An 18,827-nucleotide genomic window follows, 5' to 3' on the forward strand; every position below is an offset into this window, starting at 1 on the left:
TGTCATTTTACAGTATAACAATTCCAAGTGTAGTTTATTCATCTGCAGCCTCTAAGATGCAAATTATATAATGTGCTTTCTTTATACTTCCTACTTGCTTTTCTTTGTATTTATATCTAAGCTGATTGAAATCAATGGTGCAAGTATTATTTAGTTGTACTAAGGACAACAATGAGATTCCATAGGAACTTACAAATATATTTGCACCTAAGCATAGTATCAAGACATCCAAACTGGTATAAAAAGGCTTAAGTTATGTGGACTAACTTGGGGACAGTCAGTTGTGAATTTGTGAAGCCATACAAAAGCAGAAGGTTTCCAGAGAAATATTCTACAGTAGGAAATTGCAGCAAATTTAAACTCAGAGTCAAGAGACCCAGCTTCTGGTCTGAACTCTGCCCTTAAGTGGGCTGTGTGACCTTGAGTGAGCCATATAAGGTTCTTGATACTTGGCTTTTCTCCTCTGAAATTAAGGAGTTGGACTCTACCTATGAGCTCATATTCTATATCTTTCAAACATAGGTAGTAATTTAGATCCTGAAATAGGTCATAATGACTTGATATCAATTGTTATCTATCTTATCATTTGTCTTCACAACATGCCAGAAACCAGATTTTTTCCCTCCAAAGCTAATTGGCAACAACTTTTATGTTTACACTATAAATTTGCTTAAAAGTTTGTGTATCAGCAAACTAATCAGCCCAACTTGAATGACTAGTTAGTAGGTATTTAACATTTGGGAAACTAGGGGGAGTTGTTTGTTCATTTCTCTATGTGAGTTGTCATTTTCATCATCTGGATGATGCAGGATTAGTTCTCAGGCAATGGCTGATGTGTGTTTGTTTGGGCATTTTCCTTCTCCCTGAAGGACATCTAAAAATATTCTCTCAAGATTTATCGATTTGAAAAGGGGACTAGATTTTTATGTGTGGTTCAGAAGAACACATGGAAGACCAAAATAATTGAAGAAAAAATTTTAACAATTAGAGGTCTCTCAAATTGGAATGGTTTCCTAAGGAGGCAGAGGTCACACCTGAGTTCTGCATCTGCTAAGATTTAGGCTTCATGATGTCCTCTGACGTATACTTAAATTCTGGAATTTAGACATTAACTCCCCACCTCACCACTACCTTCCTATTCTGCCCTTTTTTTTTTGTTTTTTTAACACAGTGTCTTAATTAGCAAGAGGAAGCCAACATCCTCTCTATTTGCATGTTGAGATGGTGAGCCTGCCTTTTTCATTCAGAATTAGATGATAGTATTTTTTTTTTTTTTTTTTTTTTTTTGCGGTATGCAGGCCTCTCACTGCTGTGGCCTCTCCCGTTGCGGAGCACAGGCTCTGGACGCACAGGCCCAGCGGCCACGGCCCACGGGCCCAGCTGCTCCGTGGCACATGGGATCCTCCCGGACCGGGGCAGGAACCCGCGTCCCCTGCATCGGCAGGCGGACTCCCAACCACTGCACCACCAGGGAAGCCCCATAGATGATAGCATTTTTGATGATCATATTATCTCTGCTGTTCAGTCAGGATGCCACTTATGACATTGTTTTTCTTTCCTCATCACATTAAAAGATTTTTTGAAATCACATTTCAACTACCAAGTACTATATATCAGTCTACTGACATTTCAGTTGGTTTTGATTTGTAGTCATGGTTATAGAAGAATAAAGATACTAATCAATAGAAACATTTATTGACTTAAGAATATAAAGTCAACAGCATGCTTTTTATAGAGAGACTTGCCTTACACATACAGGGTTATTGAAATTTTGGATTTATAAACAAAGATAATTTATTGGGTGCTTACTTGCTTTACAAAGTAACTTACAATAGGTTTTGTTTAATTATATGTTTGATACAGTGCAGTTATTTCAGAAACACTTCCACTGCACAATGAAATTTAAAGTTACCATGTTTATCAATTTCTTTTCTCTTTATTTTTATAAAAATATTAAGTGACATCGGATTCAGTACTGATCCTCTGCACTCCATTTTTCTTTTACGCTTAGCACATAGCTGTTTACTGTTTCCAAGTCTGCGGTCTTCTACTGCATTTAAGCAAGACAGTAATCACCATTTTATGGAATGTGGCTCTTGCTACATTTATCAAGTCCTTGCAATGGTTCCAATTCCTCCAGGGTAGCATAAGAACCAAAACAAGCACCAATTTGAAAACCAAGCACTAACACCATTTTTTTTTTTTTGGTGGGGGAGTGGGTTATATTCTGCCTAAAAGCGATACGTTTTTATCAGGCAGATGTTTTCTTGCTTCTTAATTATTGTGTACACAAGCAGTGAAGTCAGCCACAAAGTGCACTTCCAAACCTTTATCTGGGAGTTCACCAACTATTCTTGTCATATTGGAGAGGATTGCAGTGATAGTGGTAGCTGCGGTATTAATGGTAACTAATGAGTAAGCTCCCATTACTGGCAAAGCCTTGTGCTGGGTGCTTTGAATGCGTTATCTTTGATCTTTAACTCTAATGACAGCCTACGAAGTAGCTGTTATTATTTCCACCTCTATTTTATAGTTGAGGGAACTAAAACACAGAAGTGGAATGATCGCTGATCTCACAGTTTAATAATGGTTGGAAGGAGTCAGGTGTGACACTTGGTCTTTGTTAAAGATGTATATTCTCTGTTAATCCATGGGTTAATATATGTAAAACTTTTAGAACAATACTTACAAACTAAACCTTTATACAGAAGCGCTGTATACAGATTAATTAGTATTATTTCCCCTTAGTCACTTACTTGGAGATGCTGTTTTTTTCTTCTTTCCAGCAGGTGGTAGTGGCTTGAGAGGATCAAAGGATTTATCGTAGAAACCCTGCTCTGAGCTTAGGTCTGTAACCAAGTTTATGAGCTTGAATACAAGAGTGTGTATAAAAGAAACAGGCAGCTCTGGTGTCCTCTCTTTATTGCTGTCTTCCAGCTCCTACACATGCATGCTATTTCTTAGCTAAATATTTTAGTCTTATAGAAAAAGCAGTTCCTGGGGAAAATAGCTAATTTTATTCTGATAAACTCTCTTATCATTTTGTAATACAGATTTCCTTTTTCTTTTAGTAATCCTAAAACTACAGGGATGTAAAACGCATTAAAGTTATAGCCGACTCCAGAGTGCCTTTCCTTTAAAAACTTTAACAACATGAAATCATTTGTATCTGCTTGAAGTGAGTTTTTAGTTTTACTTTAAATTGGATTAAATCGTCTTTTATTTATTGGAGGATAATCTCAGAATTTAGTGTGACATTTCCTTTTGCAGAGTCACATTTGCTAATGTGGATCTCTCTCTGTCTCTGTCTCTCTCTCTCTCTGGGTCTCATTCTCTTTCTCACGGACATCACCCGAGCGCCTTCCAGGAGTGCCTGGTGTGGTCCCCAAGCTCCACCTGACAGCTCCATCCTGCTCTGTGCTGTCATCCCCTGGCTTTGAAGCGGTATTGCTGACCAAATAGTCAGCACCTGGCTGAAGTGCTATTATACTGACCTCCTATATGAAAATCTGACCTTGAAAATCAGCTTGATTAGGCATGGTTTCTCCACAAGCTGGAAGGGGGTGTGACTGGACTCTCCACTTAGGGCCCTTTTTTCTGAGAAGAGCCCTGCCTGAAAGGCCCATTCTTACCTGAGCTATGACTCATACCATTTAACCTGAAAATTTGGGACCAACCATGTAGCTCCCTCGGTTCACATGCAGAATAAATCTCCCCCTTCCTTGAATAAGTGGATCCCTTCCAACAGCATCTGACTTACCCATTAATACCATGTACAAATGTGTCCATTCTTTACCTAGGGTGACCCTCTCGATATTTCATTAGATTCACCTTGGTGTATAATGTTCTTTCTTGCTGCACTCTACAGAGTGAGAATGAGGTACACTTCTCCCCACCACTCAGATATTTGCTACTGTCTTTTTCTGGGTGACACAGGGTGGGCAGAGAAGAGATTTATGCAAGCCTGTGGCAAGGGTAGAACACTGGGATTGAATATGTACCTCCTAACTGCCAGCCTCTACCTTAAAGTATATTTAGGCCTCTAGAGCGATACATCTTGAAAATTCACCAGTATGATAGTGAATATTTAAACTTCTGCCATGCTGCTGTTATATATTAAGCCACTTGTTTGTGCCTAGGCATAAAGACTAAGCTGGCTGGCTGTGTCATAGATGGTAGCCTCTTTTAAAGTCCAACAGCACAATAGATTTCCTTACACACCCACATTTCTTAAGTATAAAAAGGATCACTGTGAGGGTTTAAATAACTACAACACTGAGGGAATTACATTATATTTTGATCTGCCTGTAAAATGATGAGAAGAGTTTTTTTATTTTCCCTTATATCTTAGGATAAATTATAGGATGCATGGCCTTTCAGTGATATAATTGACTTTATTTAAATCAACTCAGTTTTGATGAATAGATGAGAAGTATCATTTTATAAATAAATATCGAATGACTTGTGTCACCCTAATTTAATTAATTGGTCATATTAACTCTACTCTTCTGGTTCATTGAAGCATTTGTACCCCTGTGTGTTTTCTGCTCTGTGAAGCTTGATTATACTTTTTCCTAGTTCTAGTTCCTAGTTCTGTGTTCTCCGGGTGGATATCCACCCCATGGAGCCCATCTCACGTAGTGAATGATCTCCCTTTGTTTCCCTCTCCTGGGGTGCAAATGTGTACCTGTCCGTTGTGTTGGGTCCGTATTCACCATCACCACCTCGTCTCTGGTTTCCATACCTAACCAGTCCCCAAATCCGTTGTTTCTCTCATGCAGATCTCATTAATACTCCCTTCCTCTCTGTATCCTGTTCCTATTTCCCTGGTCCACGTCTTCATTACTGCTCCCTCAGATTATAACCGTGCTTTCCCATTTTCTCTGCACCAGTCTTGTCCCTTCCAGTTTATTTTATATAATGTGGCCAAAATAAAAATCTATTAAGTCATTTCCCTCCCTGCTGAGGACACAGTTCAGATCTCTTCCACAGTGTTCCAGGCCCTGGTGCCTCTCTTCCCCACACCCCCGACTCGCTGTGATTTTCCAGGTGATTGCATTTCCCCATACTCGGCGCCCTGCTCCAAGTTCTGGAGCCTCGTGGTGTTCCTGCTGCCTCGGGTTTCCTTCCTACCTTTGTCTTCCTGGTGAATACATTTTAGTTTTTCAAAGGCTGTCAACGTTGACAGCTTCCCTCCAGCCTCACACTAAATAAGTAAATCACTTCCTCCTCTTCTTTGCCTTCATTCTTAATCCTATGTCTATGATGGCACGTAATCACTATTATAAGTGTGTATTTACAACGTGTGTCCTCATTAGATTGTGAATTCCTTGGGCCCAGGGCCTTCTTAGTCACCTTTGCAATTCCAGAGCCTGGAAGAGAATCTGACATGAGTATGTGCTTAATAAACATCTGTTGAATCGCTTCAATTGTCTCACAAATGTTCTCTATATTAGAGAATAGCTTCCTAGCAGACAATTGAAAGAACAGACTTGGGGTAACTCTATAGTCTGTTATTGTCTGATTAGCTCAATTAAGAGTACAGAGTTCATGAGGCCAAGGTCTTAAGTTTCATTCCTCTCTGGAGCAGTTAACTTTATTCTTCAACTGTTAGAAACCAACTAGCCTAGTGAATACCACTGGTTCCAAGGGATTTGCAGAGTGAGAATGATTAAGGTCAGGCAAATTCATCTCAGTTCTTAGACAAATTGAATTAAATATATTCCTTATTGATGCTAAACACATAATTTTACACTTGGGTTTTGTCTACAGCACCTGTCTGGGTGCACTTAATGCGTTTGCCTTGAAAGTTTCTGCTGCACTGAGGGAGCTGGTACCACCTGGTAATAGTGGTTTTGCAATGAGAGCTGTGATGGCCCGTCCACAGATCTTTACGACTGCCAGCCTCTGAGCCTCCCGTCTACCCACGTGTGTCTCCGTGTCTGTCTTCCAGGTGAGACGATGCGCATCGCCTCTTCAGAGTTCGCTGATGATCCGTGCTCCTCGGTGAAGCGTGGCACCATGGTGCGAGCTGCCCGGGCTCTGCTATCGGCTGTAACGCGCTTGCTCATCCTGGCGGACATGGCAGACGTCATGAGACTTCTATCTCATCTGAGAATTGTACGTATGTAGAACTTATCAAAATGTGCTTTATGTGGGTAGCAACATGGACCATGGCACTGAACTGGACCAAAGATGTTTCGCTGCTCACCAGATCACTTGGTTACTCACCCAAGTGGTATGCCCCCAATTTCTCTACTACCAAAATTATATTCAATAATACATCTTTCAAAGTGACAGAAGATTCACTTGAATTGTTTTCCTTCTCTCAAAACACAGAGTTTGAATTTCCCCTTAGTTCTTGGCGTACAAAGCAGTGCATTTTTCAGGCTGCAGAGGCCGTGTGTGGTGTGCCTGCCTGGACTTTGTCTTGAGATTCAGAGCAGCGCTGGTCCCTGTGGTAATTAGGCCAGGCCGGCTCTTCTGGGTAGCTGGCCACGTGACCACCTCTGCCCAGCATAATATAGATCCCACGTTGCATTGTATTGTGTTAACCGCTCCAGCGTTGCCCTTTTGTAGAATTACGTACTTTGAACCTCTCTGAGTCTGGCAATAAAAAGAAGCCTTGTCCATAGCACTGATGGCTAGAATCTATCTTGTTGCATCAAGCTTGGCATCTAACATTCCTGGATTGGGTCTCTGGGCGCATATGTGCCCCACCAACTCCTAGAACTCCATGATATGTGCCTTGCTTGTCAGGATTCCTTGGTTCCTTTTAAGTCTTTTGTTTCTTAATGGAAGTGGAGACTTGCCCTGGTCACAAATTTTCCTGGGTCACGTGCAACCCTCCCAGCCCTCGACAGCTAGGCCTTTCTCTGTTTTTCTAGTTGCTCACTGGTATCTAGTTGCAGCGGGGTGGACCCACCCTTTGATGATGTAACTCAGTTGCTTAGGAATGTGGCTTCTGCCTAGAGGGTCTCTATTCCATGCCCTTATTTTCTTTCTCCATGAAATGAACAATGAGGGGGCAGATGAGATAGGAAATGAATAATGGCAGCCTACTCTTACCTCACCTTCCATATCAGATATGTCCAATATGGAGGTTCATTAAGAAATTTCCAAAATCACAAGTGTTCTCTGTCAAAAAGTCTTGGGCAGGGTCTTAGCTGAGCTGGCCCCAATAAAGGAGCCAAGATTTCCACAATTTTGTATAAACTCTGCAGTATTATGAAAGGCCTCAAATTCCAACATCCCCAGCCTGAGTTGCATGGTCATAAACCACAAAGCAGGTTTAGCTCTTCATGGTTTCTGTTCAGGTTCCTGAGGAACCAGGGGACACAAAGCAGAACCTGCTTGGGAATTTTTCTCTCAGACTTTTCTCAGATAATAGGCCTCAGAAACCCAGGAAGGCTCTTGTAAGTTGGATGAGGTGAGCAGTATGAGGATAGACTACCTATTTCACAGGATACTGAGGGGCAGTGTCACTTTATGAATAACCTTGTGGCCACTGGAGTAAGACAGCCTACGTCTAGTCTTGGTTTGGGGTCCACTTGCCAGCCTGTCCTAACCCACCACATAAAGCCTCCACAGCATAGAGAACAGAGGGGTGGTAGCCAAAGGGGGGGGCAGGGGAGGGATGGGATGGGAGGCTGGGGTTAGCAGATGGAAGCTATTATCCAGAGAATGGATAAACAACAAGGTCCTCCTGTAGAGCACAGAGAACTAGATTCAATAACCTATGATGAACCAGAATGGAAAAGAGCCTTAAAAAAGAGAATCTATACATATGTACAACTGAGTCACTTTTGCTGTACAGCAGTAATTAACGCAACATTGTAAATCAACTATACTTCAATAAAATATATGTGTAAAAAAATAATAGGGCTTCCCTGGTGGCGCAGTGGTTGAGAGTCTGCCTGCCAATGCAGGGGACACGGGTTCAAGCCCTGGTCTGGGAGGATCCCACATGCCGCGGAGCAACTGGGCCCACGAGCCACAGCTACTGAGCCTGCGCGTCTGGAGTCTGTGCTCCGCAACGAGCGGCCGCGACAGTGAGAAGCCCACGCCCTGCTATGAAGAGTGGCCCCCACTCGCCGCAACTGGAGAAAGCCCTCACACAGAAACGAAGACCCAACACAGCCAAAAATAAATAAATAAATTTATAATAATAATAATAATAAATGAAACTTCCTTAGGTCTCACACCCCATCTGTTAGTAGGGGGCTAGTGATGGTGCAGCCCTCAGAGTTGTGGGGAGGTTTAAACTGGGGGAATTCCTTATGAAGCATTCATCACGGAGTCCGGTGCAAAGTAAGTGTTTGGTAAGTGGCGGCTATGTCACCATTCTCAGATCCCGGAACTGCAGTGCTGGCTGTTATTTCTGCAGCCCCGCCTGAATTATGTGCTTCTTTTAGGCTACCGATGACTTTGTTCTCAAGTGTGTTGGAGAAAAAGTTTTGTTACCTTTCTCTTCCAGCCTGCTTAGTCTTCAAAGGCAACATTTTAAGAAAGATCTTTCCCGAGATGGACAGTCTTCCTTTACCAGGAGAATAGGACTGAACCTAAGGAAATTAACTTTACATCTTGTATGTTATCTGTGCCGTGAAAGGCCATTTCAAGCCCCTCTTGAGGATTGATGGAGGCTAAATATTCTCCCCGAATGGTCCACACGTGGAGGGTGCTCGTGCAATCGGGGCCTGTAGTGTGATGTACGGCACCAGTTGCTGCCCGCAATCCTGCCTCTACCCACCTGTTTTGACCAGTGCTGTCGGCTGATAACATCACACTGCAGCCTGTCTTCATGTGGAGTCAATTATATCCTCTATCCGACACAGCAGATTAAGAGAAGTTTAAAAAAAAAAAAAAAAGATTTAGCACAAAATATGGAAAGGTCAACCCAGCAATATTAAGTAGTCCTGTCAGACTGTCAGTAGTAAAATTAAAAATGATTGTAGACTGAAAAACACATTTGTTCTACTGAAAGCGCAGCCTCTGCAGGGAACAGCGGTGGCGGAATGGTGCCCTCTTGTGGAGCAAATGGGGAGCTGCAGCTTCTGGTGCTAGCGGTGAATTACTCAGGTCGGGTGTGTCCTACTTGGGTTCAGGTCAATCAGGGTTTCGTACGATGGGACTATTGTTCCAATCCCCTAAAAAAGACAATGTGTCAACAATTCTTTGCAATTGAACATGGTATATAATTCTGCTTGGCATTTGTATTCTTTTCTATAGAAACACATCCTCTTATAAACAAGTGTTGTCTGCCAGCATCTACTTACTTGTTTTTAAATCAAGATGAAGGAAATATCTTCATGTATTTTGATGGAACAGGTTAGAAATTATCATCTATACTTTTATCAAGGCTTCTTCCAAATAAAAATGAGTTTCTCTACCAAATGGTTGATAGAACATAGATGAGAAAAAGAGTGGCAGGCGCTTTCTAATGATAATAAAGCAGTGACTTGATTTGGGGTCGTGACATTGATTAACACAGTATAAGGAGTCCTGTAGCTTCCTGCCGTGTTAACCACTGCCAAGGTATTTTACCTTTAAGCACTTCAGATAATATTTTACTTTTCATCTTTCAGGCCATATGCCCAAACTCTATTGCCGTTCTTTCCAGATATTGATTTTTCTCATTTCTGAGTAACTTACAGGAATATGGAGGGAATTGCCTTCTTATCAGAAACTTATTTTCATGTCTTTCCATCAATAATTCACTGAGCAGATGAAGGAGAGTCAATTTATTCTCCTAAAATGCCCGTCTTCATTTTCTGCCCTGCACCCTCTAGGTAATTGTTGGCAAATTGAGTAATCCTGAGCAAAACTCATTCACCCTCTGAAAATGAGTAAAGAACTGGGAATTCTGCAGAGGTTGTATGATTTGGCAGTGTGTAGGTTTTTGCATTCTGCTACCTTAAAATTACATTTGCACACTTAAGTTTATATGCCTGCTAAGGAGTCCATCTTTTCATATAACATAAATATTCTAGCTGCTCAAATTAAGCTACTTGCTCTATTTTGCAAGTATTTGTGTGTGCTTTAACGTTGAGCTCTCTTTTGAATATATTAAGGATTCGTATGACTGCTGAAGGTTTTTGCTACTGTAGTTATTTTGAATTCGGGAGGATAGTGATGGAACAGCGAGTGACATATAGTTCAAAGCCGAGTTATCGCCAAAGTGGGAATTTGATGTTCCTGAGCGAAGCTAAAGGAATCATTTGCACATCAGACATCATTAAAAACTACTGAATTATAATCACTTGTATGGTTGAAGTTGCTGGTGAGTGATTCCCTACAGACACCTGGTGTATCCTGCAATCAGTTGACATTATCAGTGGAGATGGAGTTGTGACACTTCACGCTTTGAAAGGACTCCTGCATTTCAATCAGTGATCAAGAAGAGCGATATTTATTTTCCCTAAACTCTGAGTGAATGCAATCAGAGTATATTGTCCAATTCTTAGCGTTGGTGATGTCATTACACACAAACTCACCTAGCCATGTGTGTGTCAGAGGAAACAATCACTTTTTTCTGTACTCAGTCTGAGTCCTGGAATAATGATGTTCCCGATTATCTCAGAATTTCTCTCTAGAAAGTCAATAGCAAAATGAGAAAACACAACCATTTAGTCAACTTCTCAGGAAATTCAGATTATCTTCGAGGCTACCAGGGGACAAATCTAATGCTGCTGCCCCATTGTTGGTGGGTGAGTTTAATATTGCCTGTGATTTTTGTGACATTAGCATTGAATGGTCTTAGTGAGTCCCCAGTAACATTATTTCTCAGCAGTCTACTGTTTTGTCCTGCAACTCTGATGTGGCTCTTTTTAAAAAAAAAAAAAATATTGAAGTATAGTTGATTTACAATATTTTGTTAATTTCTGCTGCACATAATCAAGGTATAAAATATCCTTGTCTCTGATTCTAAAGGTAGAAGTTACTGCCCAGGTTCTTAGCACATGTTTTTCATCAGACCTGTCACGGCATTAACTTCAGCTGATTTATTTGGAATTTACTTATTTATTCAGTTATCCTTTCAAGAGATACTTATTGGATGCCTACTATGTATAAGACATTGTGCCAAGATATATGACTTCAAAGGTAAATAGGACTCAGCTCCTGCCTTCATGAGTTTATAGGTGGGGGAGACATTAAGAAAGAGTGAAGCACATGTTGTGAAAATTGTGCATACTGCTATGGTCTCACCTGGAAGGAAAACATAATAATTAGGATGTTTTCCATTTTAAATAACAGAAACCCAACTCAAGTTGGCCGTTCCAAAAGGGAATATATTGACTCACCAAACTAAAAGTCCAGAGGCAGGTAGCTTCAGGCAAAGCTTGATCAAGGTACAAACATGTGACAAGGACCAGGTTTCTATCTCATTTTCCTCACTAAGGACACTCTTCTCCGTAGGCTCTTTTCTCAAAATCTCAAGGTAGCTGCAACATATTCTCAAGATTACATGCTTCTAGGTTATAGTTAGCAAAAAAGGAAATTCTCTTCCCAGGCAGCTCAAATAAAAGTTTTATAATTTTGTTAGTCATTTTGGCCTCTAAATCAGGTATACATCTCTGAGTTAATTATTTAGAGGGGACATAGGATGTGCTGATTTCTTAGTTTGGTCAGCACTGTTCTTCTCCCTCATCACCTTCCAAGCCAAGGATGGGATCAGTTCAACCAAATTGTATTGTTGGGTGATTTGGGATAATGTGAAGAAGGGTGATGTGGTTGGGAGAGGGAGGTGTTAGGACTGGGGCTCAGTGAACTGAATGAGATTTGCCTTTTCCTGAACTAATTGTTCAACCACAAATTGAACAGGCTGGAGTCACAAGCCCAAGCCTGAACCTGGGGGCTAAGTGTTGAGGGTGATTGGAAAGAGGTTGGCCCCATCCAAAGAGTGGGGGAGGTGTCATCCTGTCCAGGAGTGAGAGCAATACTACACAGTAATTTGAGCAGGGAAAGCTTAATATAAAGAATTATTAGCTCTAATAGATTAGAGGAACAAGGAATTGTCTAGGAAGACGTAAAGAGAACTCTAGGGAATCTAGGAATGGCAGATGGAAGGAGTAGCCACTCCCCCCAGGACTGAGATAGAGCACGCTAGGAGGAGCCCACCCCAAACCAGGGCCAAGATCCAGATGTTCCTAGGTCACTGGATGACAGAGAGGCCACTGAAGTGCCACACAAGCCAACGGAACTTGCTAGAAATCTGCCCTTTAGGGTGTCAAGGAAAACTGTGCGTGGAGACACGTCTCACTAGAGGCATTGAACTACAGAATCACCCATGGGGGCCAGCTGGTGTTGGAGGAGCTACCCCTGCTGCCGAGCCTGTCCAGGGAGCACTCCAGGACCAGGAAACAAAACCCCTTCCTCCTCTGTTGCCTGTCAAACACTCTCTTCCTACAAAGCTTAACATAGGAATAAGATGCAGGGCTTCCCTGGTGGTGCAGCGGTTGAGCATCTGCCTGCTAATGCAGGGGACACGGGTTCGAGCCCTGGTCTGGGAAGATCCCACATGCCGCGGAGCAACTAGGCCCGTGAGCCACAACTACTGAGCCTGCGCGTCTGGAGCCTGTGCTCCGCAACAAGAGGCGGCGATAGTGAGAGGCCCACGCACCGCGATGAAGAGTGGCCCCCCCTTGCCACAACTAGAGAAAGCCCTCGCACAGAAATGAAGACCCAACACAGCAAAAATAAATAAATAAATTAATAAACTCCTACCCCCAACATCTTCAAAAAAAAAAAAAAGAATATATTGTACAACACAGGAAATATAGCCAATATTTAAAAAAAAAAAAAAAAAAAAAAGACGTAAAGGGCCGAGCTACGTGTTCACAGAGCAGGCAGAAAGTATGAAATTTAGATTTTATAACCAGCCTAGGGAGAGAGTGATTCACTGCTCCCAACCGGGATGCTCTTGCCAGAAGAAGGGAGATGGATCCAGGTGGGACAAAAGATTTCACCTACTGAGAGCTTCACAGGCAGAGGAAAGAACAAAGGCATGAGAGTGAGGGAGGGACTTGGGGCATTCACAGTAATATGGTTGATTGATTCTGTTGTTGGAGCAGAGAGGGTGAGGTTGGGAGGGGCAGTCACAGAGTTAGAGAGATACAGGGTGTGGAGTGTCTCCGTTATCATGAGAATTAGTTTGGACTCTACCCATTTGTTTAGACTCTGTATGGATTATGGGGGACTGCTGAGTAGTCCTAAGCATTAGAATCAGCTTCGTGATTTAGCCAAATAATTTTGGTAGCAATATGGAGAGGAATTAGAAGAGGGGTGAGCCCAACCAAAGAGACAGATTGAGAGATGAGATATGATTAAAATGATCCAGGCCAGTGAATGAAAGGAAAGCTGAGTGAAGGCAGTGGCAGTGTGTCCTGTGAAGGGGTAGATTTTAGAGAAATTAAGAGGTGGAATGGAGACTTACCAGATGGGGCAGGACTCTTAATGAATCTTCATTATCAGCTGATCAGTACAATCCAAACTGGACTTCAACAGCTTTACAAAACCATCCTTTTTAGGAAACTGAGGCAGCACAGCCCAGGAGTTAAAAGTATGAGCTCTGGAGCAAATTATCTGGGTTCACACCCAGGTTCCTGCACTCTCTTGCTGTGAGACCTCTCAGGCTGGCTGTGTCACCCCTCTGGCTGCAGTCTTTCCTCTGTAAAGAAGAAACAAGAAAACTATCAGCTTCGAAGAGCTGTTTGGGGGACTAAATTAGGTATATGTAAAACATTTGGACCAATGTCTGCTACATCATAAGTAGTCAGGGACATTGTCTATTGTCATTTTTCTTGTACAAGCTGAAGGTAACTTTGGAAATGTATCAAGATGTATTATTGTACTTTATAAAGCATGGCAGTTTATGAATAAGTGATGCTAGCATTTAATCATTCTTGCTTTCTGATGAAATCATTGTCTTCACTTTTGAACAAGGAAACAGAAAATTTAATCAAGAAGGCCAGCTTATCTTTAGGAGGCAGAAAGATAAAGTATGATGTTGCTGAGATATCCATGGTCAAACCAGAGTATATGGCTCAACAAGTAAAGTAGTCAAATATAGAATCTTGTCTTCATTCACTCATTTACTTGGCCAGCTCCTATTTCCAAGATAACATCTTTTAAATTTAAATCCAGATCCTAACAAGAGAGCTTTGTATGACTTATTAGTTTCATTAGTGTCACTTAAAATCCAATCAACTGGATATCAACTGAAGGACCCCGGAATGAAGTCAGTCTGTCCAAATGGAAATGATCATAACAATGATTTATAGCACTGGTATGGGCAGTGACTGTGGACAGGAGAACAGGATCACATGGTCCAGGAGGGGAAACAGACTCCTCTGTTCCTGCTGTCCCCATCCCTGTATGTCTGCCTAGCTCCTAGGAGGTGCTTAATAAGTATTCATACTTAAGAAGTATGAATTCTCAGACTACTTTTTTTACATCAAAATAAGTAAGTGCAGTTTCAGTCAGGAAAATTGGAGACTGATTTGATTTAATGTAATTAATTTATTGTTTTTGGCCACACTGTGCAGCATGAAGGATCTTAGTTCCCCAACCAGGGATCAAACCTGTGCCTGCTGCACTGGGAGCACAGAGTCTTAACCACTGGACCACCAGGGAAGTCCTGGAGATTGACTTAAAGAGTCTGTCTCAAACAATTTGACAGAGCTGTCGACTAAATAATATTGACAAGTAGGCTTGCTTTGGAAATGGGGGTAAGGGCTATTTCAGACAAACTCTGAGAAGACTCAAGATTTTAAGAGTTTTAAGGGACAAGCTCTGAAAATAATATCTAAATCCACCAAATAGGGAGGAAATTTTAATATCCTGTCTAGAAGTTCACACTTTTCAGCTATCCCCATCCCCAGAACTCAGGCTCTAGTATTAAGGACAGGAAGACCTGCCAGAGCTGAGGGTTCTCATGCTGGTGTTCGTCAGCCCAGGCCGGCCATGGGAGGAGAATAACTGTCTGTAGGGTCCAAGGTCAAGAGGGCATTTATTACAAGGAAGGACGTGGCAGCTGCCTCTAAGGGCCCCCTTTATCAGCTTGTTGGAAGTGACTTCCCAATCCAGCACACAGAGTCCCCCAAATCTCCGCTTATAACACCTCCCCCATGAGCACCAGTCTTCTTCTCAGAACCATCACACAGCCTGCCATCTGTGTCCTTCCACTCTTCCCAGGTCCCTGTCACCTGCAGACATTCCAAGAGCAAGATGTAGCCTTTCCTCTTCACAGTCATTCAGGAACAATGCAAATAGGTACGAAAGAAAGATCTTCTATCTTCCATGAAAGATGAGAATGGAAACCTAATTTTATCTGGAGTCTAGATTGAACCGCCCATCACCATCATTCTAAATAACTTCCTTGCTTGCTGCAACTCTTTCCTTAATGAAATGTTAGCCTATTTAGTAAATTTAATGGTACTGTCGTATCTGTGGAGGAAAAGATTTGATGATATCCATTATCACTGGTTTATAGACACTATTCTCTTCCTGCACTCAGTGGAACTTGGTGAGGAAGTTGGATTAGCCACCTTTGTGATTGTGTCAAGTTAAACAAAGGTGTAACTCTATAGTACTATGTTAATCTATGACTTTTTCTAGCCATTTTAATGGTCATTTGGATTACCTGCATTGTCAAACAATGAACTGTCTGTATATTGTCCTTTGATTTGGTCTAAACTACAAGAGCCAATTGGAATTCTGCAGTAGACCCATACATTCTCTATGTATTTCTCATTACTCTTTCAGAGCTACCATTTCTCTTTTTCTACTGCCACTCTCACAAGCCTGTACTAGTTGAGGCCTCTCTACCAGACTCCCTTCAACACTAAGAACTTTTGATTTTGCAAACATAGTTCTGTCTTGTGCCTTATTCACTCACGATTATGTTCCTGGCTATTTCCACTGATCGTTATTCTGTTCACCCTAGTTGATGCCACCTTACATGGCAACAAAGCTTCAAATTCACGTACTTTGCGAGGCTCAATATTTTCTCTTCTATTGGACGGCAAGGCGTAAACTCAGCTTAAAATTACAATCCCTTTAGTCCCAGATTTAGAGGTGATGCCGAGAAGATTGATTGCAGATTTAAGCTACCTCAAACTTTTTGCAGCCCAGGAGTTCCTCCAGTTTTTGTTTGCAAAATATTTCCTCCTCTGAACATTTCTAAAGTTTGTTTTTCAGTTCCATATTTCTTAAGTATATTTTTCTTTATTTTTCTACTTGAAATTAAAAGTCCATATCCCTTATCAAAACCACAACTCAAAATACAATCAATGTAGCATTTTATTTTTTACATCTTTATTGGAGTATAATTGCTTTACAATGGTGTGTTAGTTTCTGCTTTATAACAAAGTGAATCAGTTTTACACATACATATGTTCCCAAATCTCTTCCCTCTTGCATCTCCCTCCCTCCCACACTCCCTATCCCACCCCTCCAGGCGGTCACAAAGCACCGAGCTGATCTCCCTGTGCTATGCACCTGCTTCCCACTAGCTATCTACCTTACGTTTGGTAGTGTATATATGTCCATGCCTCTCTCTCGCTTTGTCACAGCTGACCCTTCTCCCTCCCCATATCCTCAAGTCCATTCTCTAGTAGGTCTATGTCTTTATTCCTGTCTTACCCCTAGGTTCTTCATGACATTTTTTTTCCCTTAAATTCCATATATATGTGTTAGCATACGATATTTGTCTTACTCTTTCTGACTTACTTCACTCTATGTGACAGATTCTAGGTCTATCCACCTCATTACAAATAGCTCAATTTCGTTTCTTTTTATGGCTGAGTAATATTCCATAGTATATATGTGCCACACCTTCTTTATCCATTCATCCGATGATGGACACTTAGGTTGTTTCCATATCCAGGCTATTGTAAATAGAGCTGCAATGAACATTTTGGTACATGACTCTTTTTGAATTTTGGTTTTCCCAGGGTATATGCCCAGTAGTGGGATTGCTGGGTCATATGGTAGTTCTATTTCTAGTTATTTAAGGAACCTCCATACTGTTCTCCATAGTGGCTGTACCAATTCACATTCCCACCAGCAGTGCAAGAGTGTTCCCTTTTCTCCACACCACCTCCAGCATTTATTGTTTCTAGATTTTTTGATGATGGCCATTCTGACTGGTGTGAGATGATATCTCATTGTAGTTTTGATTTGCATTTCTCTAATGATTAATGCTGTTGAGCATTCTTTCATGTGTTTGTTGGCAGTCTGTGTATCTTCTTTGGAGAAATGTCTACTTAGGTCTTCTGCCCATTTTTGGATTGGGTTTTTTGTTTTTTTGTTGTTGAGCTGCATGAGCTGCTTATAAATTTTGGAGATTAATCCTTTGTCAGTTGCTTCATTTGCAAATATTTTCTCCCATTCTGAGGGTTGTCTTTTGTGCTTGTTTATGGTTTCCTTTGCTGTGCAAAAGCTTTGAAGTTTCATTAGGTCCCATTTGTTTATTTTTGATTTTATTTCCATTTCTCTAGGAGGTGGATCAAAAAGGATCTTGCTGTGATTTATGTCATAGAGTGTTCTGCCTATGTTTTCCTCTAAGAGTTTGATAGTTTCTGGCCTTACATTTAGGTCTTTAATCCTTTTTTTTTTTTTTTTTTCGGTACGCAGGCCTCCCACCATTGTGGCCTTTCCTATTGCGGAGCACAGGCTCCAGACACGCAGGCTCAGCGGCCATGACTCACGGGCCCAGCCGCTCCGCGGCATGTGGGATCTTCCCGGACCAGGGCACGAACCCGTGTCCCCTGCATCGGCAGGCGGACTCTCAACCACTGCGCCACCAGGGAAGCCCCTCTTTAATCCATTTTGAGCTTATTTTTGTGTATGGTGTTAGGGAGTGATCTAATCTCATACTTTTACATGTACCTGTCCAGTTTTCCCATCACCACTTATTGAAGAGGCTGTCCTTTCTCCACTGTACATTCCTGCCTCCTTTATCAAAGATAAAGATATGTGCGTGGGTTTATCTCTGGGCTTTCTATCCTGTCCCATTGATCTATATTTCTGTTTTTGTGCCAGTACCATACTGTCTCGATTACTGTAGCTGTGTAGTATAGTCTGAAGTCAGGGAGCCGGATTCCTCCAACTCCGTTTTTCGTTCTCAAGATTGCTTTGGCTATTCAGGGTCTTTTGTGTTTCCATACAAATTGTGAAATTTTTTGTTCTAGTTCTGTGAAAAATGCCAGTGGTAGTTTCCTAGGGATTGCAGTGAATCTGTAGATTGCTTTGGATAGTAGAGTCATTTTCATAATGTTGATTCTTCCAATCCAAGAACATGGTATATCTCTCCATCTATTTGTATCATCTTTAATTTCTTTCAACAGTGTCTTATAATTTTCTGCATACAGGTCATTTGTCTCATTAGGTAGGTTTATTCCTAGATATTTTATTCTTTTTCTTGCAGTGGTAAATGGAAGTGTTTTCTTGATTTCAGTTTCAGATTTTTCATCATTAGTGTATAGGAATCCAAGAGATTTCTATGCATTAATTTTGTATCCTTCTACTTTAACACATTCATTGATTAGCTCTAGTAGTTTTCTGGTAGCATCTTTCGGATTCTCTACGTATAGTGTCATGTCATCAGCAAACAGTGACAGCTTTACTTCTTCTTTTCCAATTTGGATTCCTTTTACTTCCTTTTCTTCTCTGATTGCTATGGCTAAAACTTCCAAAACCATGTTGAATAACAGTGGTGAGAGTGGCAACCTTGTCTTGTTCCTGATCTTAGTGGAAATGCTTTCAGTTTTTCACCATTGAGGACAGTGTTGGCTGTGGGTTTGTCATATATGGCCTTTATTATTTTG

The 18,827-nt window shown here is 41.4% G+C and overlaps 1 protein-coding gene across 3 annotated transcripts in view; it reads left to right on the top strand.

Annotated features, from left to right (window-relative positions):
• CTNNA2 (catenin alpha 2) overlaps positions 1-18,827 on the top strand; it is a gene marked incomplete at both ends in the record, with an annotated part of 1,036,807 nt that overhangs the window by 212,775 nt on the left and 805,205 nt on the right. For all 3 annotated transcript variants that reach the window (XM_082672515.1, XM_082672516.1, XM_082672517.1), the window contains one exon: positions 5,954-6,120. In XM_082672515.1, the coding sequence (XP_082528641.1) occupies positions 5,954-6,120 (167 nt within the window). The remainder of the gene's footprint in view (positions 1-5,953; positions 6,121-18,827) is intronic.

The sequence above is a fragment of the Grampus griseus genome (assembly GCF_964374135.1).
Source record: "Grampus griseus genome assembly, chromosome: 15".
Taxonomy (NCBI): Eukaryota; Metazoa; Chordata; class Mammalia; order Artiodactyla; family Delphinidae; genus Grampus; species Grampus griseus.